General features: G+C 45.5%; 1 protein-coding gene across 4 annotated transcripts in view; it reads right to left on the bottom strand.

The window, feature by feature from the left end:
• Positions 1-24,542, bottom strand: part of LOC143958211 (multiple epidermal growth factor-like domains protein 11) — a 970,559-nt gene that overhangs the window by 385,923 nt on the left and 560,094 nt on the right. For all 4 annotated transcript variants that reach the window (XM_077467688.1, XM_077467691.1, XM_077467690.1 and 1 more), the window contains exons 6-7: positions 11,824-12,070; positions 9,599-9,719 (exon numbers count right to left, since the gene is read on the bottom strand). In XM_077467688.1, the coding sequence (XP_077323814.1) occupies positions 9,599-9,719; positions 11,824-12,070 (368 nt within the window). The remainder of the gene's footprint in view (positions 1-9,598; positions 9,720-11,823; positions 12,071-24,542) is intronic.

Genomic DNA, 24,542 nt, shown 5'->3' with positions numbered 1-24,542 from the left:
AATCGGGGCAGAAAAATTGGGCCTTAGGCACTGGTGCTGGTGCCACGACACTGCAACCTCTCCCATATACTCTTGTTTTATTGCAGGAATTAGCCCTGCTGCAAAGCATTGCATCAAAAATTGTAATTAAACGCCCCTGTTAAACAGGGGCAGAAAAATTGGGCCTTAGGCACTGGTGCTGGTGCCACCACACTGCAACCTCTCCCATATACTCTTGTTTTATTGCAGGAATTAGCCCTGCTGCAAAGCATTGCATCAAAAATTGTAATTAAACGCCCCTGTTAAACAGGGGCAGAAAAATTGGGCCTTAGGCACTGGTGCTGGTGCCACCACACTGCAACCTCTCCCATATACTCTAGTTTTATTGCAGGAATTAGCCCTGCTGCAAAGCACTGCATCAAAAATTGTACTTAAACGCCCCTGTTAAACAGGGGCAGAAAAATTGGGCCTTAGGCACTGGTGCTGGTGCCACCACACTGCAACCTCTCCCATATACTCAATTTTTATTGCAGGAATTAGCCCTGCTGCAAAGCATTGCATCAAAAATTGTAATTAAACGCCCCTGTTAAACAGGGGCAGAAAAATTGGGCTGATGGCATCACCCAGAAACAGAAATGTTCTTCCAACATATCAGCGGAGGAGGAAGAGGATAGACAATCAACATAACAGGACAGTCACTCAGCATCAGCATAGGCAGTCTTGAAGGGATGTGATATTTAAAAAAAAATTATTTGGTTACATCAGCTTCAGGTGCTTGGTAGCTGTGGGTGATCCAAGACTGATTCATCTTGATGAAGGTCAGTCGATCAACTGATTCGGTGGACAGGCGCACCCTGTGATCAGTAACAAAGCCACCAGCAGCACTGAAGGTGCGTTCCGAAAGAACGCTGGATGCAGGACAGGCCAGTAGCTCAATTGCATACTGTGCAAGCTCTGGCCAGTGATCCATCCTCAAGACCCAGTAAGCCAGAGGATTTTCGGTGGGAAAGATGTCCAAGTCTGACCTTGCCCCTAGGTATTCCTGCACCATGTAAATCAGATGCTGGCGATGGTTGCTGGAACCGATCATACCTTGGGCCTGCGGACTAAAAAATTGTCTGAAAGCATCAGTCAGACGGCCACCTTCTCCACCGCTCCTTCTGACCGATGCCTCAGCAACACGTTGTCCAGGACCAGGAGTTTGTAACCTCCCAGTCTCTGGGAACGCGTTGCACAGACCTTTCTGCAAGGCCTCCCGGAGATGTCTCATCCTCTGCTCCCTCTGCGATGGCAAGATAAGGTCCGCAACCTTACCCTTGTACCGTGGATCAAGGAGAGTGGCCAGCCAGTAATGGTCCCTCTCCTTGATCCGAAGAATACGAGGATCCTTCCGCAGGCTTTGCAGGATCAGGGTGGCCATGCAGCGTAGGTGAGCTGAGGCATTCGGTCCGGAGTCCTCTGGGTCACTAAGGGCAACATGAGCCGCAGCTACCTCCTCCCAGCCACGTACAAGTCCACGTGTTTCTTGGGACTGTAAATCATCCCTACAAGACTGCTGCTGCTGATGCTGAGTGCCAGCCTCCACCTCCATGCTGACACAATCATCCTCCTCCTCCTCTTCCTCCTCCTCATCCTCTTCCTGTGTGATGGGTGGCACAGCAGGAACACTGTCTGGATAAAGGGGGCCTTGAGAGGCAAGGAAGTCCTCCTCTTCCTGCCTCTGTTCTGCCTCAAGTGCCCTGTCCATTATTCCATGCAGCGTATGCTCCAAGAGGTGGACAAGAGGTACAGTGTCACTGATGCATGCACTGTCACTTCTCACCATCCTTGTGGCCTCCTCAAACGGTGACAGGACAGTGCATGCATTCCTGATCATGCCCCACTGACGTGGTGAGAAAAAACCGAGCTCCCCTGACCCTGTCCTGGTTCCGTAGTCGCACAGGTACTTATTGATGGCCCTCTGCTGCATGTGCAGCCGCTGCAGCATGGTCAACGTTGAGTTCCACCTGGTGGGCATGTCACATATAAGGCGGTTCTTGGGCAGGTTCAACTCCTTTTGGAGCTCAGCCAGCCGAGCACAGGCATTAAATGATCGGCGGAAATGCACACAGACTTTCCTGGCCTGCTTCAGGACGTCCTGTAAGCCGGGGTACCTGCCCAAGAACCGCTGCACCACAAGGTTAAGGACGTGAGCTACACAGGGCACATGGTTCAGTTGTCCCTGTCGGAGGGCGGAGAGGAGGTTAGTGCCATTGTCACAAACCACCATTCCTGGCTTAAGCTGGCGTGGCGTCAACCACCTCTCGGCCTGCCCCTGCAGAGCTGACAAAACATCCGCCCCAGTGTGGCTCCTGTCCCCCAAACAAACCAGCGCAAGCACGGCATGGCATCGTTTTGCCTGCGTACTTGCGTAGCCCCTGGAACGCCTACGGAGCACCGCTGGTTCTGAGGACAGAGCACTGGAAGAGGCCATGGAGGAAGAAGAAGAGGAGGGGGTGGAGGAGAGAGGTGTGTCACAACCAATAGTAGCATTTTGGAGGCGTGGTGGCGGAACAACCTCCAACACTACTACACCTTGTCCTGCATCCTTCCCAGCTGCCAGAAGAGTGACCCAATGGGCCGTGAAAGACAGGTAACGTCCCTGTCCATGCCTGCTGGACCATGAGTCAGCAGTAATATGTACCTTACCACTGACCGCCCTGTCCAGCGAGGCAAGGACATTGCCTTCCACATGCCGGTAGAGAGCCGGAATCGCCTTCCGTGAGAAAAAGTGGCGTTTGGGGACCTGCCACTGAGGAACCGCACATTGTACAAACTCACGGAAGGGGGCCGAGTCTACCAACTGAAAAGGCAGCAGTTGAAGTGCTAGAAATTTAGCCAAGCTAGCATTCAACCGCTGGGCATGTGGATGGCTGGGAGTGAACTTCTTTCGCCGGTCCAGCAGCTGGGGCAGGGACATTTGCCTGCTATAATCGGATGTGGGTGTACCGCTAGCAGAGTTCCCGGAAGCACTTGGCTGTGACACACCTAATTCTACACCTTCATTCCTCTCAGAGCAGGTTTCAGAGAGGACTAAAGGTCTAGTGGGGTTGGAGATGCCAGCTGATGAGGAGCAAGGAGAGGTCCGCTTTGTTCTTTGGTGTGGGTCTTTGAGGTACGCTTGCCAACGAGCTGCATGGCAGGTCAACATATGTCTGGTCAAGCATGTGGTCCCCAAGCGGCTGATGTTTTGGCCACGCGAGATACGCTTGAGACATATGTTGCAAATAGCAGTGGTGCGATCTGATGCACTCATCTCAAAAAAGGCCCACACCAAAGAACTTTTAGAATAACGCGCAGAGGAAGCGCTCTGCGCAGGCGGAGCTCTGCGGTGTGATTCAGTCGGTGTGCTGCCCCTAAGCTGGCCCCCGGAGGGCATCCTGCCTCGTTGGACATGTGCCTCCTCCTCCTCCTCCTCCTCTCTCCTACCAGGCACCCACGTGGAGTCAGTGCCCTCATCATCCCCTCCCTCTTCATCGCTGTAGCAAACCTGGCAATATGCTGCAGCTTGTGGAACATGACTGCCAGATTGCTGTCCTTCTTGAGCATCCCCTCTCTCTGCATTCACGCTACTGCCTTCCTCTAGCTGAGTGTCATCATCAGAGCCTACAAAACACTGGGCATCCTCCTGGAGCATTTACCCAACACTGTGCTCAAAGAGTTCTGGAGACTCCTCAGGAGGACGTGGTGGGTCTAGGGAAGGAGTCACTGATGATGATATTGAGACGAGGGAAGACGATGCGTTGGCAGCTGCTTTGCTAGTACCCTGAGACTGGGTGAGAGAGGATGAGGAGGATGAAGAGGGCTTGGTCATCCACTTTACCAAGTCGTTGGCATGTTGCGGTTCAACATGTCCAGCTGCCGAAAAAAAGAAGGACAAGCGTGTCCCATGGCCACGTGCTGATGACAATACACCGCGTCCACGACCAGCACTGTTGTCTCTAGACACAGAGCCTGCTTTCCCTCTTTTATCGGCTCGCGCCTGTCTGCCTCTCCTTGCTGGCCTTCCAGACATGGTAATGGCCTGAAGGGAGTTGGGTAAAACAGCAGTTGGGTAGTGTATATTGTGCTGAAGGCACACAACACCCACTAACTCCTGCAGATGCCTTTAGTATAGAACACCAGAGATAAAGTGGTATACTGTAATGGAGTCACACAACACCCACTAAGCCCTGCAGATGGCTCTATTAGAGAACAGCAATAAAGGGTAGATACAGGTGTATATTGTGCTGGAGGCACAAAACACCCACTAACTCCTGCAGATGCCTTTATTATAGAACACCAGAGATAAAGGGGTATATACAGATGTATACTGTGCTGTGCTGGAGGCACACACAACTTCCAATAACTCCTGCAGATGGCAAGTGGGCTCAAATAGAGAAGAGCTATGTAGGTGGATATAGCGGTGTGTACTGGGTACAGAGCATGCAGGCAGCACGCACAAGCTCCTAACACTACTGACTGCAAGCTCTATTATAAAAGATAGATCACTAGCTATATAGGTGAGGTGAATATAGCGGTGTATACTGCGGTCAGGGCAAGCAGACAACAACCACTACAGAAGAGCAAGATCGCAAATCGGCCGATAACGATCGGTGTATACTGTGTTGAAGGTACACAGAACACCCACTAACTGCTTCAGACGCCAACACACTACACAAGGCCGCCGCACTGGCGGCCTTATATAGTGTGGGGCGTGTACTACACAGCCTGAGCTATGATTGGCCACAGGCATCCTGCCTGTGGCCAATCATGGCTCTCCTCGCTGCTGGCGCTGTGATTGGACAAGCATGCGGGGTCACAGTGCATGCTTGGCCAATCATGAGCCAGCAATGCACTGCGATGACGCAGTGCATTGTGGGCCGTGAGCGCCACACGAATTTGGCGCGAACGGCCCATAACGTTCGGAATTCGCCGAGCGGGCGAACAGCCGATATTCGAGCCGAACGTATGTTCGACTCGAACACGAAGCTCATCCCTAATTGGCAGATTTCATGTCTAAGGCCGCGTACACACGCGCGGACTGTTCGCCCAACTTTGTCCGTCCAACAGTTTCGGCAAACAGTCCGCTCAAAATTAGCATGGACGGACATGCCCACACACGACGAACGAACAGTTTGCTGAAACCGTGCGCGATGACGTGAACGGCACGTACGACGGGACGAAAAATACGACGTCCTATACACTGCATTATAGCTTTCGGCGTGAAAATCCTTTCTGAGCATGCGCGCAACTTTGTTTGACGAACAAGCCTACACACGGGCGGACTGTTCGCTCAAACAAGGTTTCAGCGGACAGTTTTTCGGAATTTCCGAAAAACCTTGTCCGTCCAACTGTCCGCTGAAACTGTCCGCTGAAAGCCCACACACGAGCGGACTGTCCGCCCAAACACTGTTCAGCGGACAAAGTTGGGCGAACAGTCCCCGCGTGTGTACGCGGCCTTATTTTATTTGTTTTCTTTTTTTAATGCACAATAAAAAAAAATTGTGTAGGATAATACTTGGCTATGTGTTTTACTTGGTGTATTTGGTACACCATTGGGATCCGAGACACCTTCAAGTTACATTATTTCAAGGAAGCTATGTGTGAATTTTTTTTTTTACATTTTTAGAAAATTCAAGTGACAGTTTGGGAGTAGGCAGTTACATTTTAAAAATTACAATGTAAAATTGACAAGGGACACCAACATAGTTGTATCTTTGTTCTTAAAAACTACGGGATAATGGTGTTGTGGTAAATTGTACAAATAAAAAAAAAAAAAAACATAATAATATTATCCTTGATATCACTAGAAAACAAAAAGCCTTTGAAAATGTGTTTGCATCAGTATCACCAGCAAAGCAGCTTCATTATTATCCCATTAAAGAAGAAGAGAATTGTGCGCTGCATTTACAGATTTCATAATTTGCTGCGTCACGAATGTTAATTCTCCATTACGAACGCTAGTTTACAAGACCGACCGCTTCTGCTTTCCGAGCATGCGTGTTTGTACTTTGGACTTTTGTCCAACAGACTTGTGTACACACGATCAGAAAGTCTGACAACACACATTTGTTGGTGGAAAATTCTACAACATTTGTCCGATGGAGCGTACACACGGTCGGATTTTCCACCAACAGCCTCACATCCAACATTACCTGTCAGAAAATTTGATTGTGTGTATGGGGCTTTAGTCTGCATTATACCCAGCTGGTCCAACGTCTACATTTTTCCACTTGGTCCAAAGTCTTAAGCCGCGTACACACGGGCGGACTGTCTGGCCAACTAAGTCCGTCAGACAATCCGACGGACAGTCCGTCCTACTTTTGAATGAACGGACTTGACCACACACGATGAACAGACAGTCCGTTGAAAGCTTGCGCGATGACGTGTACAGCACGTACGACGGGACTAGAAATAGGACGTCCAATGCAACCTTCCGCCGTGTAAATCCTTTCTGAGCATGCGCCATACTTAGTCCGTCCAACTAGCCTACTCACGAGCGGACTGTCCGCTGAAACCAAAGTTGGATGGACTGTATTACGGAAATTCCAAAAGACTTAGTCCGCCAGACTGTCCGCTGAAAAAGTCCGCTGAAGCCCACACACGAGCGGACTGTCCGCTGAAATGTGTTTCAGCAGACTAAGTTGGACAGACAGTCCGCCCGTGTGTACGCGGCTTTAGCCTACATTATACCCCCCTGGTCCAATATCATTATTTAGGCCCATACACACGATCAGACTTTTTGACAACAAACATGCAAATTAGCTGTTTTGGAGCAACATCCAACCGCGTGTACGCTCCATCGGACAAACTTTTTTGGTTTTCATCAGACTTTTGTTGGCTGTGCGAACGGACAAACTTTCTGGGAACAAAAGTCTGATGGAGCAAAGTCTGATCGCGTGTACAGAAAACCATAGGACTTTTCTACAAAGTACAAACAGGCATGCTCAGAACCAATGCAAAAGATCAGACAACAATACAGAAGTTGACCAAAGGTGGCGGTAAAGAGCAGAAAAACCACATGATTTGGTGAAAGTTGGCTGAAAAAGTCCTGCTGTGTGTATGCAATACAAGTTCACGGCCGACGCCCTTTGTACAAAAATCCAAGGGAAAGTTTGTACAAAGTCCTATCGTGTGTATGAGGCTTTATACCCACTTGGTCCAAAGTGTTAGCCTACATTATACCCACCTGGTCCAATATCATTATTATACCCACTTGGTCCAAAGTCTTAGCCTACATTATACCCACCTGGTCCAATATCATTATTATATCCACTTGGTCCAAAGTCTTAGCCTACATTATTCCTACCTGGTCCAAAGTTTAAGCCTTCATTATACCCACCTGGTCCAATATCATTATTATACCCACTTGGTCCAAAGTCTTAGCCTACATTATACCCACCTGATCCAATATCATTATTATACCAACTTGGTCCAAAGTCTTAGCCTACATTATACCCACCCAGTCTAATATCTTCATTTTACCAACTTGGTCCAAAGCCTTAGATTCATTATACCCACCTGGCCCAATGTCTTCATTATATCCACTTGATCCAATGTTTTCATTATACTCCCTAGTTCAATGTCTTAATTATACCCACGTGGTCCAATGTCTTAGCCTTCACTATACCCATTTGGTCCAGTGTCTTCATTATAAGCACCTGGTCCAATGGCTTCAATGTACCCACTTGGTCCAAAGTCTTGGCCTTAATAATACCCACCTGGCCCAATGTCTTCAGTATATCAACTTGGGCCAGTGTCTTCATTATACCCACTAGGTCCAAATTCTTCATTATACCCACATGGTCCAATCTTAGCCCTCATTCTACCCACCTGGTCCAATATCTTTATTATACCCACATGGTCCTATATTAGCCCTCATTACACCCACCTGGTCCAATGTCTTAATTTTGCCCTCTTGGTCCAAAGTCTCAGCCTACATTTTACCCACCTGGTCAAATATCATTATTATACCCATTTGTTCCAATGTCTTAGCCTTCATTATACCCACCCAGTCTAATATCTTCTATACCCACTTGGTCCAAAGCCTTAGCCTTCATTATACCCACCTGGCCCAATGTCTTCATTATATCCACTTGGTCCAAAGTCTTAGCCTTCACTATAACCATCTGGTCCAGTATCTTCACTATACCCGCATGGTCCAACCTTAGCCCACATTACACCCACCTGGTCCAGTGTCTTCATTATACCCACTTGGTCCAAAGTCTTAACCTTTATTATACCAACCTGGCCCAATGTCTTCATTATAATCACCCACGCCCAATGTCTTCACTATATCTACTTGGTGCAATGTCTTCATTATACCCACTTGGTCCAATGTCTTAACCTTCATTATACTCAGCTGGTCCAATGTCTTTATTATACCCACATGGTCCAATCATAGCCCTTATTATACCCACCTGGTACAAAGTCTTAGCTTTCATCATACCCACCTGGTCCAGTGTCTGAGTTGTAATGGGAAAAGCATCAATGTCTACATCACGTTAGGGGAGGGTGAGCCAAAGAGGGTTTCTCATAAAACAATTTAACTCATTGTAGGGGATGCCAGACATATAACTTTGGGCAGACCTCATGGAAAAGCAGTGCAATAATCATACAAGTAGAAAGTGAAATTTCTGGGTGTATTTGGTACACCATTGGGATCCGAGACACCTTCAAGTTACATTATTTCAAGGAAGCTATGTGTGAATTTTTTTTTTTACATTTTTATAAAATGACATGGGTGGCAACGTTTAAAGGAGACTTCATTGCTACCTTAAATTACAAAATGACTTGTTTAACACTTTTATATGTAATAAACATTAAAAAGTATGGGTTCTACTTTTAGGTGGCATTAAATAGCTGGCTCACACTTTGAGAGTGTAGGGAACTCAGGGTAAAGTGGGCTTTTCCACTATCTTTTTCAACTGCGTGGTTAAGTAACATTGAGAGATTCCTTGCCCTGCAGATGATGTATACAATGGGACGGGGATGCTTGTGACATCAGTGACCTAATATGGACACATTCAGGTTGAAAAAGTACACAAGTCCATCTACTTCAACCAATAGAAGAGAATAAAAATATTGTCACTGACCTGAAAGGCAGGTTAGGCTTCCCTGAAGGGATGAGTTTTCAGGAACAAAGTAAGATATAGTTGGATAGAATGGCATAGGGAATTCCAGAGGATGGGAAGAGGCTCTGGAGAAGTCCTGGAAGTAAGCATGGGAGGAGGTGATGGGGGAGCTCAAGAGCAGGAGGTCTTGGGAAGAGCAAAGAGTCAAATTTGGGTGATATTTTGAGATGAGATTGGTTAGGTTGGGGCCGAGTTGTGGATGGCTTTGTAGTTTGTTGTTATTATTTAGAATTTAATTTTTTGGAAGAGCAGAAATGAGTGGAAAGATTGGCAAAGAGGGGTGGCGGCCCCAGAATGGTTGGTAAGGTGTGAGATAATCTTGCACTGCACATATATACAGCTACGAGACTACAGAACAAAGGTGCCTAGACACAGAAAGTGCACTGCTATTTTTTTAGGAGACATTCAGGGCAAAAGGGTACAGTTTGTAGTTTACTGCTTAGGCAAAATGAATATGTTCTTACCGTCCATCCTGCTGGACAGGAACATTCGCCCGTCACATGATGACACACACCTCCGTTCTGGCAAGGACAGCGAAGCTCACATAGTGCCCCATGGCTTCCTGATGGGCACAGCTCCTCACAACTACCATGTGAACAAAAAACAAAAAAAAAAAAACAATCACACGTAAGAATTTACAAAAGAGCACAAAGACGTTCTACAACTAAAATGTGTCTTCTTGGCTTCAGTACACTTGTATACAACGCACCATAAATAGTTTAGAATCCTAACGGAACCCTGAGTTCATCCAAAATATATGGGCTACTTCTAATAGTAAAGATCTTACTGCTCGTCTGCTATACTGATCTAATGGCTTCAATGATTTTTGGAGTCACTGAGCTGAAACGGGTAGAACTTCACTATGAGCTTATCTGTTTTGGGTTTGGAAAGTATTGAAGCCAGAAACAGCCAGACAGTTAGAATTTTAAGACAGAGTTCAGAAATGCGAGGCTACATGTAGGCCACCCCCTAGATGACCAATGTAGTCATTCTCCACTAAGAGGCCACAATGATATCCAGGAGGCCAATTTCTTTATACCATACCTAAATTCAAACTCCTCTCTCTGTGTGTACAGCTGACAGGTTAATAACTCCCCCCCCCCCCCCCCCCCCAAAGGGAAACCCTATCCTTGAGGGCAGCAAGACCAGAGACATTATCCATCACAAGATCTAGTCCATCTAGTACTGACTTGTGCGCAGGAGTGTTTTGTATTCTGCTAATAACCCCCCCAATGCCACCCCTCAGTCCAGCGCAGCACCAACTCCTCCTCTGGTTGAGAGTTATTCCTTCACAAGGCCTTGCATTCATATCCTGCGGTTACAGGCTGTGGACATCTCACTATGTACTTGGGGCCCTATGGGGCACTATGGGGGACAAGGGCTCAGGTCACCCAATATATGCTCCATTTGAGGTGCCCTCTACTCACCATCAGGAGGGTAGACCTCTCCCACTAGCCACCACCAACTCCTGACACAACCATGTCTACTTTTGATTCAGGATCCTGTGCACCTACACCAGTGTAGTATGTTACGGGTTGCACCTGTCCAACTCTTATCAAATTACATACGGTATGTCTAGGGCCTTCTTTAATATTGATTGGACCCTGGGCAAAATTTTTCTTAGGGCCCCCTCCCCCCATGCAATTTCGCTCTCCATCTTCTCTGAGACATACAATAAATAGCAGCTAGACTTAAAATCAGTTTACTGTATCAGATCAGGCAGCGATTGCGATTGGTTGCCAGAGGTTACAGCATATCATTACTGCCTACTGACTGGTTGCTAGAGGTTACAGCACTCCTTAAGGGTCACTGATACACTGATACTGTACAGTAATACTGCTCACTGGTTGCTATAGGTTACAGTACATCATCTCCTCACTGCAAGGGTGCATGATATACATATGAATGCTGCCTTTATTTACATATCAATGCCGTTGGCTTCAGCTATTTACATATGCATGTCACTGCTATTTACATATGAAGGCTGGTCATTTACATGTAAACACAGGGTCTGCAGGTGAGTCATCTGTACACAACAATAGGTCAGAGCTGGGCAGCATTAATAGCAGAACTTCACACTGAGATATCAGGACACAGCACAGGACTAAAACCTCAAGGGACAAGGGAATGTAAACTTGGGATAGTTGGCAAGTAAGAGGCAGCTGCTTTGGGCCCCACAACAATGACAGGGCCCAGGGCAGCTGCCCCTTTTGCCCTGCCTTAAAGACGGCCCTGGGTATGTCTACTCAGGTAATCAGGCAGCCTCGTAAAATAACACACCTTCATCCAGAAGCAAATTTCTTCTTCTTTTACTTGGCAATATTGGTGTACAACTTCCCAACATTGGCAAAGCAAATCTTCTGGTGCAGTGTTAAGTCCTTACAAAGTTTTGGGTGTCTCAAGAGCCATAGCTAGAGAAGCCCATGTGGAGGAACCAAACACAGTTCTACTTAGCACTCAGATCCTTCCTCTTCCTGGTATGCAATTCTCCCCTCTTTACTGGATTCCTGCCAAAAGAGCAGGATTAGCAGGCCACTTCCTGCAAATAAAGGCCCAAACTAATGAGGATAGGTTAACCCCTTCCTACACGCTTATACTGTGTCTTTTGGCAGAGATTTCATTTTTTAAAAAGGTCAAATCCAAATATAAGATCATTAATGATAATTGAATGTGTCTTTTAGCTACTTACAAGGCTCCCGTGTATCCAGGGGCACAGTGACACTCGCCAGTCCTGTGGTCACACGTTGCTCCGTTCTGGCACTGGCACCTCAGCTGACAAGCTTTGCCGTAGGTCCCGGGGTCACACCAGTCTTCACAGCGCCATCCTCTGTACCCTTCAGAGCATACACAGGCACCGGTGATGGGGTTGCACAGTGCCTCATTCTGACACTGGCAGCGGTTACTGCAGTGTGGACCCCAGTGCTCACTGTCACAGCCTGACAAAGAAGAACACAACAAAAAGATTAAGACATCCAGACCAATAAATCTGCCAAATGCAATAATTAACATATGTTTAAAGGGGTTTTTCTCTGTATGAACACCAGCAAGACCCTCATTATGTAGCAGCTTAAGTGATTTGTGATCCACAGTGATATAACCGTGTTGCAGCCTCAAAATTTTATAAATATGAATAGTAGAGTAGGATTTATGAAGAGCAATTTTTTTAGGGCAATAAACAAACTGACATTCCTGATTCACAATGACAGTAACTGATTCACCTCTTCTGCAGAAAAATGCTCCTTCCATTGCTTAACTTAATAAATCTATACAGTTCAGGCATTTGTTAAGCAATAATGCTACGGAAAGGGGACTCAGATATACAAACAGAGGGGTCTCAGACTGTGTTTCACCTTTATTTTCAGGTTAAAACCCTACTAGCCTCATTGGGTTAGTCCACAAATGTAACCTACTAGCCTCTTAGGATATATATACAAAAATAACACACTAGCCTCTTAAGCCGCGTACACACGGGCGGACTGTATGGCCTACTTAGTCCGTCATACAATCCGACGGACAGTCCGTCATACTTTCGAATGAACGGACTTGACCACACACGGATGCACAAACAGTCCGTCCAAAGCTTGCGCGATGACGTGTACAGCACGTACGACGGGACTAGAAATAGGAAGTCCAATACACAGCAATGCACCCTTTCTGAGCATGCGCCATTCTTAGTCCGTCGAACTAGCCTACTCACGAGCGGATTGTCCGCTGAAACCAAAGTATGACGGACAGAATTTCGAAAAATCCGAAATACTTAGTACGCCAGACTGCACGCTGAAAACGTCCGCTGAAGCCCACACACGAGCGGACTGTCCGCTGAAATGTGTTTCGACGGACTAAGTAGGCCATACAGTCCGCCCGTGTGTACGCAGCCTTAGTGTCTACTCTGCAAATTGAATATACTAGCCTCTTAGTGTTAATTCTCCATATTTAACCTTCTAGCCTCTTCGAGTCTATCTACAAAAATAAACCACTAGCCTTAGTTTCTACTCTACAAATGTAATCTACTAACCTCTTCGGTTCTATTCAGCAAACGTAACCTACTACCCTCTTAGTTTTTTATGTCTTTACATATAACCTACTAGCCTCTATTCTACAAATGTAACCTACTAGCCTCTATGGGTCTTCTACAAATGCAACCTACTCATCTTTTAGGATCTATTCTACAAATGTACCCTACTACCCTCTTAGGATATATTCTACAAATGTACCCTACTAGCCTCTTAGGATATATTCTACAAATGTACCCTACTACCCTCTTAGGATATATTCTACAAATGTACCCTACTAGCCTCTTAGGATATATTCTACAAATGTACCCTACTAGCCTCTTTGTGTCTATTCTAGAAATGTACACTACTAGTCTCTTAGGATCTATTCTACATTTGTCACCTACTAGTCTCTGCAGGTCTTCTAAAAATGTAACCTTCTAGCCTCTTAGGTTCTTCTCTACCAGTGAGACCTACTAGCCTCTTTTGGTCTATGCTACAAAATATTTAGCACATACAACTTGCCCAGTCCGTAAAGAAAAATAATCCTTCAAAGGAATCTAGAAGCTGCCCTTGCTAATTCATTCTTAAAAGGCACATGTTCTAGAGCAGTCCTGATCCCATCTTTAAAACCCAGTGATCTAGAACATCCATGTTTACATTGGGTGTCTGGACACCTCTTATGGGTTTTAGTTAATGACTTGAAGACTGACCATAAAGGCCCTGAAGAATGCACCTTCAAAAAGATGGGGGTAGCAGCCATGGCAGCTACCCCACCATGTCTTACCTGCCAGGTTCCCTTGACAAATGCTCCTAGAAAGTCTAGTACATGTAAAGCCGCGTACACACGGGCGGATTGTATGGCCTACTTAGTCCGCCGAAACACATTTTAGCGGACAGTCCGCTCGTGTGTGGGCTTCAGCGGACTTTTTCAGCGTGCAGTCTGGCGGACTAAGTATTTCGGAATTTCCGTAATATTGTCCGTCATACTTTGGTTTCAGCGGACAATCCGCTCGTGAGTAGGCTAGTTCGACGGACTAAGAATGGCGCATGCTCAGAAAGGATTTACACGGCGGAAGGTTGCATTGCTGTGTATTGGACTTCCTATTTCTAGTCCCGTCGTATGTGCTGTACACGTCATCGCGCAAGCTTTCAACGGACTGTTTGTGCATCCGTGTGTGGTCAAGTCCGTTCATTGGAAAGTATGACGGACTGTCCGTCAGATTGTATGACGGACTAAGTAGGCCATACAATCGGCCCGTGTGTACGCGGCTTTAGGATCAAGTAAAAAAAAAAAAAAAAAAAACATGGAATACAATGGATAAAGGGAAAATGTTGCCCACAGTGATAATTAAGGTGTTAGCTGCTGTTTTTTTGTTTAGTTTTTTTGTTCGTGTTGCAGAGTTAACGCTAATATCTGACCGATTATCATAGATGACACCTCCACTATTCTTTCTTTCAGTCTTTTTAAATATGTTTTATGTAGTGTAAGAAAGAATCTCGACATAATTTATACAGTCTCAATATATCTTGAATTAGCTGTAAAGTGGACTGAAACAAGATTCTTTCTCAAAAGGAAGAATGCGCAGAATAAATTATTCTCACTGTGCCATACAAGACTGTCATAAAACCTGACACTATACAAATAAAAAGAACTGCTCTCGTAAAAAATTACACATGCTAAGTGGACAGTATAAAGTGGTAATTCATCACATCTACAACCCTAACCCAACATGGTACTGATCTACGAGCAGTCAATCATCACAAATGAGTGCAATTAGGAAAACATGTACAGGTGATACAAAAACATGAAAGAAACCTATAACAGCACAATGTACAATAAAACAATCAATTGGGGAGTGATTTAGCAAAAAGTATTTTTTTTTTCACGTTGAAATTGTTCTTCACCTTAAAGCGGTTGTAAACCCGCTGAATTATTTTTTTTTTTCTCACCTGCAAAGGAAAAGGCATAATGAGCTAGTATGCACCACATACTAGCTCATTATGAAATACTTACCTTAGAACGAGGCCCCGACATCTGGCCCGATCTACTCCGAGGGAGCTGACATGTTCCCTCTGCGTTTCTTCCGGGTATCGCGGCTCCGGCGCTGTGAGTGGCCGGAGCCGCGATATCGTCACTCCCACGCATGCGCACGGGAGATTTCTTCCCGGCAGGGTCCGGCGTCTGCCGGGCTTCCAGCCGAGAATCCCCTGTGCGCATGCGCCGCTGCAGTCAGCGGCGCATTGCGAGGAGAATATCTCCTAAACCATACAGGTTTAGGAGATATTTTTTTTACCTACTGGTAAGCCTTATTATAGGCTTTCCTGTAGGTAAAAGTCAAAAAAAGACTTTACAACCACTTTAAACATGCAGTCAAGGGTAATTTTAAGAAGAAGCCTATTTTTTTCATTTATTTTTTATTACAGTGTTTTTTCCCCCAGGGGACAAAGTATATGTGATACTTTTTATCAGAGAATAGGTGCAGGTACTCCTTCCGAGTCACCCCTTGTCTCCGCCCCCTACCTACCTTCAGCACCCTCCCTTGGTTTCACCCCCTATACTCCCAGTACTGCCCCTTTTAGAAAAAACAGGACTATTTTAATTTTGTGGAGCTAAGTAATTTTTATGGAAATTTGTTATTGATAACAAGAAAGGCAATAAAATAGATCCGCATGCAGCCAGCAACATTAGACCACCAGCAATCATATACCCCCTGAAAGAAAATACCCCCAGTAACAATAGATCCACCAGAGCAACAACAGATCTCAGAGCAGGCAGCATCAACAGATTCTCCAGCAGCCAACAGCAATAGACCCTCCCCTCAACAGTAGATCCCACCCAGGAATAATTAACCCCTCCTCCCCCAGCAACCACAGACCTCCCTTGCACCAATAGACTTTCCTCCACAAGAATAGATTCCCCCCAGGAACAATACACACCCTCCTCCCCCCAGCAACAATATACCTCCTGGGTCAGAGCAACTTAAAAACTAAAGTTCTTGTGGGATGTTCCCGCTTTGCAGTGGTCAGGATCGACCAAAAGTGGTCCAAGGAAGGAAAACTGGAGAACTGGCAACAGGATCATGGGTGGCCAAGGCTCACTGATGCACGTGGGGAGGGTAGGCTGACCTGTGTAGTCCAAACCAAGAGAAGAACCACTATAGCTCAAATTGCTGAAAAAGTGAATGTTGGTTCTGATTGAAAGATGTCAGAGCATCGCAGTTTGTTCTTTATGGGGCTGCTTAGGCGCAGACAGGTCAGGGTGCCCATGCTGACCCATGTCCTTGGCCAAAAATCGCCTACAAATGAGAATGTGAGCATCAGAACTGGACCACAGAGCAATGGAAGAAGGTGGTCTGGTCTGATGAATTAAAAAATGGTTTGAGGAACACAACATTGAGATATTGAAGGTCTCGATGTCCACGGAAGACAACAGTGGTGAATGATTGCAGGATCCTCTCTATGGTAAAGAAAAACCCATTCACAACATCCAGACAAGTGAAGGACACTCTCCAGGAGGTGGGGACAAGTGAAAGTGGGCATATCATTGTCAAAGTCTACAATCAAGAGAAGACTTCACAGGAGCAAATACAGAGGGTTCACCACAAGGTGCAAACTATTCATAAGCCTGAAGAATAGAAAAGCCAGATTATGACTTTGCCAAAAAACATCTAAAAACACACAGCATTTGAGATGTTGGCTTGGCCTCCAAATTCTCCCAAATCTCAATCCAATCGAGCATCTATGGGATGTGCTGGAAAAACAAGTCCAATTCATGGGGGCCCCACCTCCAGAGCATTGCAGTTTGTTGTGTATGGGGCTGCGTAGCCACAGACCAGTCAGGGTGCCGATGCTGACCTGTATCCGTGGTCAAAAATCGCCTACAAATGGGCACGTGAGCATCAGAACTGGACCACGGAGCAATGTAAGAAGGTGGCCTGGTCTGATGAATTTAAAAATGGTTTGAGGAACACACCAAGTTTGATATGTTGGCTTGGCCTACAAATTCTCCAAAACCTTGATCCAATCGAGCATCTATGGAATGTGCTGGAAAAACAATTCCAATCCTTGGGGCCCCCACCTCCAGAGCATCGTAGCTTCTTGTGTATGGGGCTGCATAGCCACAGACCGGTCAGGGTGCCCATGCTGACCCATGTCCATGGCAAAAAATCACCTACAATGGGCACATGAGCATCAGAACTGGACCATGGAGCAATGGAAGAAGGTAGCCGGTCTGATGAATTTAAAAACGGTTTGAGGAACACATTGAGTTTGAGATGTTGGCTTGGTCTACAAATTCTCCAAAATCTTGATCCAATCGAGCATCTATAGGATGTGCTGGAAAAACAATTCTAATCCATGGAGGCCCCACCTCCCAACTTACAGGACTTACAGGAAAGGACCTGCTACTGATAGCTTGGTACCGGATACCACAGCATACCTTCAGAGGCCTAGTGGTGTCCATACCACCCTATGGTGGGTGGATACAATCCTATGGCAAATCGGTATAGGTATTACTTTGTTATCTTAAGTACTGACAAAGATATTGCTGATTAAACAGGTCCATAGCAGAAATGTAAAAATTGCTCGGGTCCATAGGGGGTGTACAGGGGGGGGGGGGGGGGTGATTAAAAAAACGCAAATGGCAGAAATCCAATCAGGGACAACCTCTGCACATGAAAACTTTATATTTATACAAATTCCTTACAGTAACATTTTATATTATTTCCCCATAATTCATGCTTCCTTGTCATTTGACAATAGCATGCTTATACTGTAAGCCAAAAAAAACGAAAAAAAAAAAAAACAAGGTGCATTATTAATGAGAAAATACACAATAGGTTGCACAGCTGATCCATAAACATAATTTGGATGTAAGAGTTTAAGAAGCCGCATGGTACATGCTGACAGCTTGACAGCTCGGGGGTAACAAAAATACAAATACTTCTACATTAACTATTGTGCATTGATAACCCGCCATTCTAACCAATCTGTTCATTTACTAGACACAATGCATGGCAGACTCACAAAGCGCCTTTACCGCATTCTTCACACAGATTAGAAGGATCTACACATGTCATGTTAATCTATCCCTTGCTCTATATGCTGGAGAAGTAAACAAGATTTTTTTTTTTTTTTTCCTAAACACCAACATAAAAGAGCGGGATAAAGGAAGAAAGATACAACCGAGATAGTGCAGGAAAATAATATGCCCCGAGCTGTATTTTGTCATCTGCTTATGTATGTCCAGAGGGACCGCATCTGTCTCTCTATAAAGCACACAGCTCAACAACGTACAGGGAAAAAAAATAAAAATTCAATAGTCAAAAACAAGAAAATTTTGATGATTTATAGAGATGCCAAAAATACAAAAAAATAAAGTATATGTTGTGGTAAATTAAATTTACTCCAGTTCTTGACACACAGGATGTGTCTCGTCCCTTGATAGCCAACGTAAAAATAAATAAAAAAAACAATTAAAATTTTATATTCTACAGATAAAATAAAAAGTTCAAATAAATACAGTCTATAATAAAATAATTACAATACAATTTAAATAAATAGATTAAAAGAGAAGCATGAGTTATATATATATTTATATATTTTCTTTGTATATATATATATATATATATATATATATATATATATATATATATATACACACACACACACACACACATATATATATATATATATATATATATATATATATAAAAAATATATATATATATACATACACACACACACACACATATGTATGTGTATATATATATATATATATATACACATACATATACATATATATGTGTTTGTGTTTATTATATATATATATATATATATATATATATATATATATACACACATACATACATACATACATACATACATACATTCATATATATACATACACACACATACTTTTGGCTCTGTATGCCATCGCAATAAAATTAAAACAAAGCAATCCAAATGAATTTGATTTGCAGACTCTCAGGTTTAATTCAAGGGGTTGAACATAAATACAAAAGTACAAATTTTAGGAACTGCAATCATTTTTAGACACAGCCCCCCCCCCCCCCCCATTTTCAGGGGCTCAAATGTAAATCGGACAAATGAATATAATCATAAATAAAATGTTCATTTTTTATATTTTGTTGAGAATCCTTTGCTGGCAATGACTGCCTGAAGTCTGGGACCCATGGACATTACCAAAGACTGTTTCCTCCTTTCTGATTCTTTGCCAGGCTCTAACGGCAGCTTTCTTCAGTTGTTCTTTGTTTGTGGCTCTTTCTGCCTTTAGTTTTGCCTTCAGCAAGTGAAATGCTCGACTGGGTTGAGATCAGGTGACTGACTCGGCCATTGCAGGATATTCCACTTCTTTTCCTTCAAAGGCTCCTGGGTTAAGTCCACGGGTGGTTTCCCTGAGATTGTGGTTCATTTACTACTATAATGTGGTGTTTGTACGCTTGGTCTTGTATTTGGATTGTTTCATCTTATGCATTTTCACATGTCGCACACAAATATAAAGGATTGTAAAAAAAAGCTCCTGGGTTGCTTTTGCAGTGTGTTTTGGATCATTGTCCATCTGTACTCTGAAGCGCCGTCCAATCAACTTTGCTGCATTTGGCTGAATCTGGGCTGACAGTATATCTCTAATCACTGCAGAATTCATCTGGCTGCTTCTGTCTTCTGTTACATCATCAATAAACACCAATGACCCAATGACCATTGACCCAGCTCCATCATGTAACCACAGATGAGGTTGTGTGCTTTGGATCATGAGCTGTTCCAAGCCTTCTCCACACTTTTTTCTTCCCGCCATTCTGGTACAGATTAATGCAGGGATTGTTCCCAGCATCCTCAAACAAGGCATCGTCAAACCTCTACTCAAGAAACCAAACCTGGACCCTCAGGATCCAAACAACCGTAGGCCAATTACAAGCCTCAACACCATTTCTAAGATCATGGAGAAAGCTGTAGTACATCAGCTACAACTTCACCTGGATACTCACAAACTCCTGGACCCGCTGCAATCAGGCTTCCGCCCGGGTCATGGAACAGAAACAGCTCTCCTCAAGATTTGGGATGACGCCCTTGAAGCGGCAGATGACGGAGAGCCGTGTCTCCTCGTACTGCTAGACCTAAGTGCAGCGTTTGATACAGTAGATCACAATACTCTACTCGTCCGCCTCACAGAAGTAGCCGGAGTCCAAGACATAGATCTCCAATGGTTCGCGTCCTTCCTAGGAAATCGGTCACAGACAGTGAAACTAGGAAAATTCCTCTCCGAAACTCGGGCAGTCACCTGCGGAGTCCCTCAAGGCTCTCCTTTGTCACCCGTTCTCTTCAACATTTACATTCGCCCACTCCTTCAAATCATCAGATGCTCAGATCTCTGCTTCCACTCTTACGCTGACGACACGCAACTTTATTTCCGGATCAATGGAAAAAAAGATCACCAACAACAACTTGAAAACTGCCTCAAATCAATAGAGGACTGGATGACCACCAACTCCCTCCAGCTGAACCAATCAAAGACAGAGCTTCTTATCTTACACCAAAATCATAAGCCCGCAACCAAAACCTCCTGGTCTCCACCAACCGTCTTTGGGCAGACTATCTCCCCAAAGACCAAAGCGAAGAGTCTCGGGGTTATTTTAGACGCACAAATGTCAATGGATGCGCAAATAGGAGCAGTAGTCAGTCGATCTCACCATCTGCTGCGCATGCTTCGCAGACTCCTCCCTTTTATCCCAAAGAATGACAAAGCAGTGGTAGTTGGAACAATCATTAATTCACGACTGGACTACGCAAACTCGCTTTACATAGGATTACCACAATATCAACTTGCGCGATTACAACTGATCCAAAACACAGCGGCAAGGCTGATAACAGGAAAAAAACCCTGGGAATCCATTTCTCCTTCACTGAGGAGCTTACATTGGCTAACCGTAAAAAATCGGATCACGTTCAAGACCCTTTGCCTCACCCACAAATGCGTTCATAGAGAAGCTCCGCAATACCTAATGGAGAAAATAAATCATTACACACCAAACCGCAGTCTTCGATCAGCCAACAAAAACCTCCTCCTCGTGCCCAAAGCCCGGTATAAATCCAAGGGGGATCGGAGATTCGCTGTCCAAGGGCCTCGGCTATGGAATGCTCTACCAATCAACATCCGCCTGGAAGAAAATCACCTGGCTTTTAGGAAAAAACTCAAGACCTTCCTCTTTTAGCAGATGATCAAAGCTCGCCACAGCGCCTAGAGGCGATTCAGTTCGCATTGTGCGCTATATAAGTATTTCATTCATTCATTCATTCATTCATTAATCTTAGATTCATTCAGCCAAAGAATGCTTTTCCAGAACTGGTCTGGCTTTTTTAGATGTTTTTTGGCAAAGTCCTAATCTGGCTTTTCTATTCTTCCGGTTTATGAATAGTTTGCACCTTGTGGTGAACCCTCTGTATTTGCTCTCGTGTGTCATGGTTATGCAGTGATCTTCCTCTGTTTGCTTACCTCCCCTCCATGTGTTGTGACTAAGAGGCCAGCCACTTTCACCTGGTGGTTTTTATAACCTCTCCTCTAAGCGTGGCTCCACCCCAGGCCCTATCAGGGAACCCTATATTACCCTTTGCACTGCAAGCCAGCGGGGCTGATCAACCATTGTGTATTCATTGTGTGTTTGGCTTCCTGGTAACTGCTTGCCGTGTGCTCTATGTTTGACTCTGTTACCGACCTTGGCGTGTTCTCTACGATTCCTGTCTGCTTGTGACCTTGACCTTTTGCATGTCTCCGACCATCCCTGTCTGCCTGTGACCCTGAACCTTTGTTGTGTACTCTGTTGTTCCTGTCTGCTAGTTGCCCTGACCTGCCGTATCCACTTACTATCCTTGTTGTTCCAGCCTGCTGCTTCCTTCTCCTGTATCCTACTGTGAGCGTGAGCTGTGAGACCCTAGGGGTCGCGACCTGGAGCCAGACTGCAGCAAAGTCCATCCTCACCACTGGAGGCTCTGGCGAACACCCGCTGGCTCTTAGACTCCGCGCCCTGGGGAATCTATGCTCCAGCTCCCATTGGGATCTGCGTTAGTGATCCTGTAGACCTGTGTCCTGAATCTCCCTGGGTACAATCTGCAGCAGTCAGTCCTAAGGTCCACTACCTAGCGGTGCACTTCCGACTCCTACGGAGTGCATCTGTCACCTGCTCTCAGGTGACCTGACATTGTGAAGTCTTCTCTTGATTGTAGACTTTGACAATGATACGCCCACCTCCTGGAGAGTGTCCTTCCCTTGTCCAGATGTTGTGAATGAGTTTTTCTTTACCATAGAGGGGATCCTGTGATCATCCATCACTGTTGTCTTCCATGGAAATCCAGGCCGTTTTATGCTGCTGAGCTAACCAGTGCATTGTTCTTTCCTCAGAATGTACCAAACTGTTGATTTGGCCACTCCTAATGTTGCTGCTATTGCTCTGATGGATTTGTTTCCTTTTTGAAGCCTAATGCCCTGTACACACGGTCAGACATTCCGACAACAAAATCCATCAGATTTTTTCAGACGGATTTTGTGTCTTGCATACTATCACGTACCTGGTGGAGACTGGAATGTGATAGAGGCCTCCCTTGCTCCTTCCGCCTATACTCCTGAAGGTGGGAACAGAAAGTGTAAAGGCAAGGAGTGGCACGAGTGCCAGGTAGCTGGCTGGTGATGTCCCCTCTGAAGGTGGGTAGAGTTGGCAGTCACTGTTCTTGGAGCAGGAAGTAGAAGCAGCTGGGCACCAGAGTGTGGACAGGAGCGAAACCAGAAGGAGAGCAGCCGTCAGCAGCAACCGGGCAGCAGGGTACCGAATCAGCAGACAAAAGCAAGTCTAGAGGCCAGGCCAAGGTCGAGTAACAGCCAGACAATGTGGTACCAAGTCAGCAGGCAGATCAAGTCCAATAAACAGGCCGAAGTCAGGATACCAGGTAACAGAGTAAAGAAGCAAGCAGAGGGAAAGTCCAAAGGGGAGCCGGGTCATACACAAACAAACAGGAGCAACGGATCAGGACTCGGTGGGTCAGGAAGGAGCTGAAGATTATCCAGCACTTGTTTGCAGTGACAGAGCAGTTTAAATAGGCCACTGGGCACCAAGTGCTAATTGCACACACGCGCGCACATGCACACTCGTTCGCGCATCAATGTGCGCATGTGCACATATCCGTGCGCAATGAACTGGCAATGCGAGCATTATGTTGGTCCTTTGCTTATGAATATTAGCACGTGTGCAATGTGTACGAGCATGAGCAGGTATCCGCAGTGGCCTTTTAGTGATGGGGTCCGGTTTACCTTACACATACACACGGTCGGACAAAGTTGCCGGAAAATCCGATCGTTCTTAATGAGGTGACATACAACACGTACGACGGGACTATAAACGGGCCAGTAGCCAATAGCTGTGGTCTCTTAATTTATTCTGAGCATGCGTGGCACTTGTCCGTCAGACTTGTCTACACACTTTCGGAATTTAAACGATCGGATTTTGTTGTCAGAAAATTCTGACCCGCTTTCCTGCTCTTAAACTTTGTCAGAAATTTTGACGGAAAAAAAGAGCCGATCACCGGCGGCAGTGATCAGGACATCAGTCCCGATCACCGGCGGCAGTGATCAGGACATCAGTCCCGATCACGGCCAGCTTACCAGTGCCCACCTGCCCCATTCCAGTGCCACCTAAGTAATAAAAAAAGTGCCCCCATCAGTGCTCATAGTGCCACCCATCAGTGCCCACAGTGCCCCACATCAGTGCCCACAGTGCCACCCATCAGTGCCCACAATCTACCTCAACAACGGTGCTGCACCCCAGCGCCACATATCCGTGCCCATCAGTGTCATCTACCAGTGCCCATCAGTGCCGCCCATCAGTGCCCAGCAGTGCAACCTATCAGTGCCACCTATCAGTGCCCATCAGTCCCATCTATCAGTGGTACCTATCAGTGCCCCTTAGTGCCACCCATCCGTGCCACCCATCTGTGCCACCCACCCGTGCCATCTTATCTGTGCCCATCTTTGCCCATCAGTGCCGCCTTATCTGTGCCCCTCAGTACTGCCTTATCTGTGCCTATCGGTGCCACCTTATCTGTGCCTATTAGTGCCGCCTTAACTATGCCCATCAGTGCCCACCAGTGCAGCCTATCAGTGCCCACCAGTGCCGCCCCATCAGTGCACTTCAATGAAGGAGAAAAATGACCTGTTTGCAAAATTTTATAACAAACTATTAAACATGATTTTTTTTTTTGCATCTTTTTTTGTTTGTTTAGCAAAAAATAAAACTCCCAGCTGTAATTAAATACCACCAAAACAAAGCTTTATTTGTGGGAATAAAATTCTAAAAATGTCATTTGGGTACAGTGTAGTATGGCCGCGCAATTGTCATTCAAAGTGCAT

Source organism: Lithobates pipiens, unplaced genomic scaffold (genome assembly GCF_037356315.1).
Source record: "Lithobates pipiens isolate NorthernLeopardFrog02 unplaced genomic scaffold, aLitPip1_a1.2 Scaffold_6, whole genome shotgun sequence".
Lineage (NCBI taxonomy): Eukaryota > Metazoa > Chordata > Amphibia > Anura > Ranidae > Lithobates > Lithobates pipiens.
Note: the sequence above shows the minus strand (reverse complement) of the source record. Positions and strands in the feature narration are given on the sequence as shown.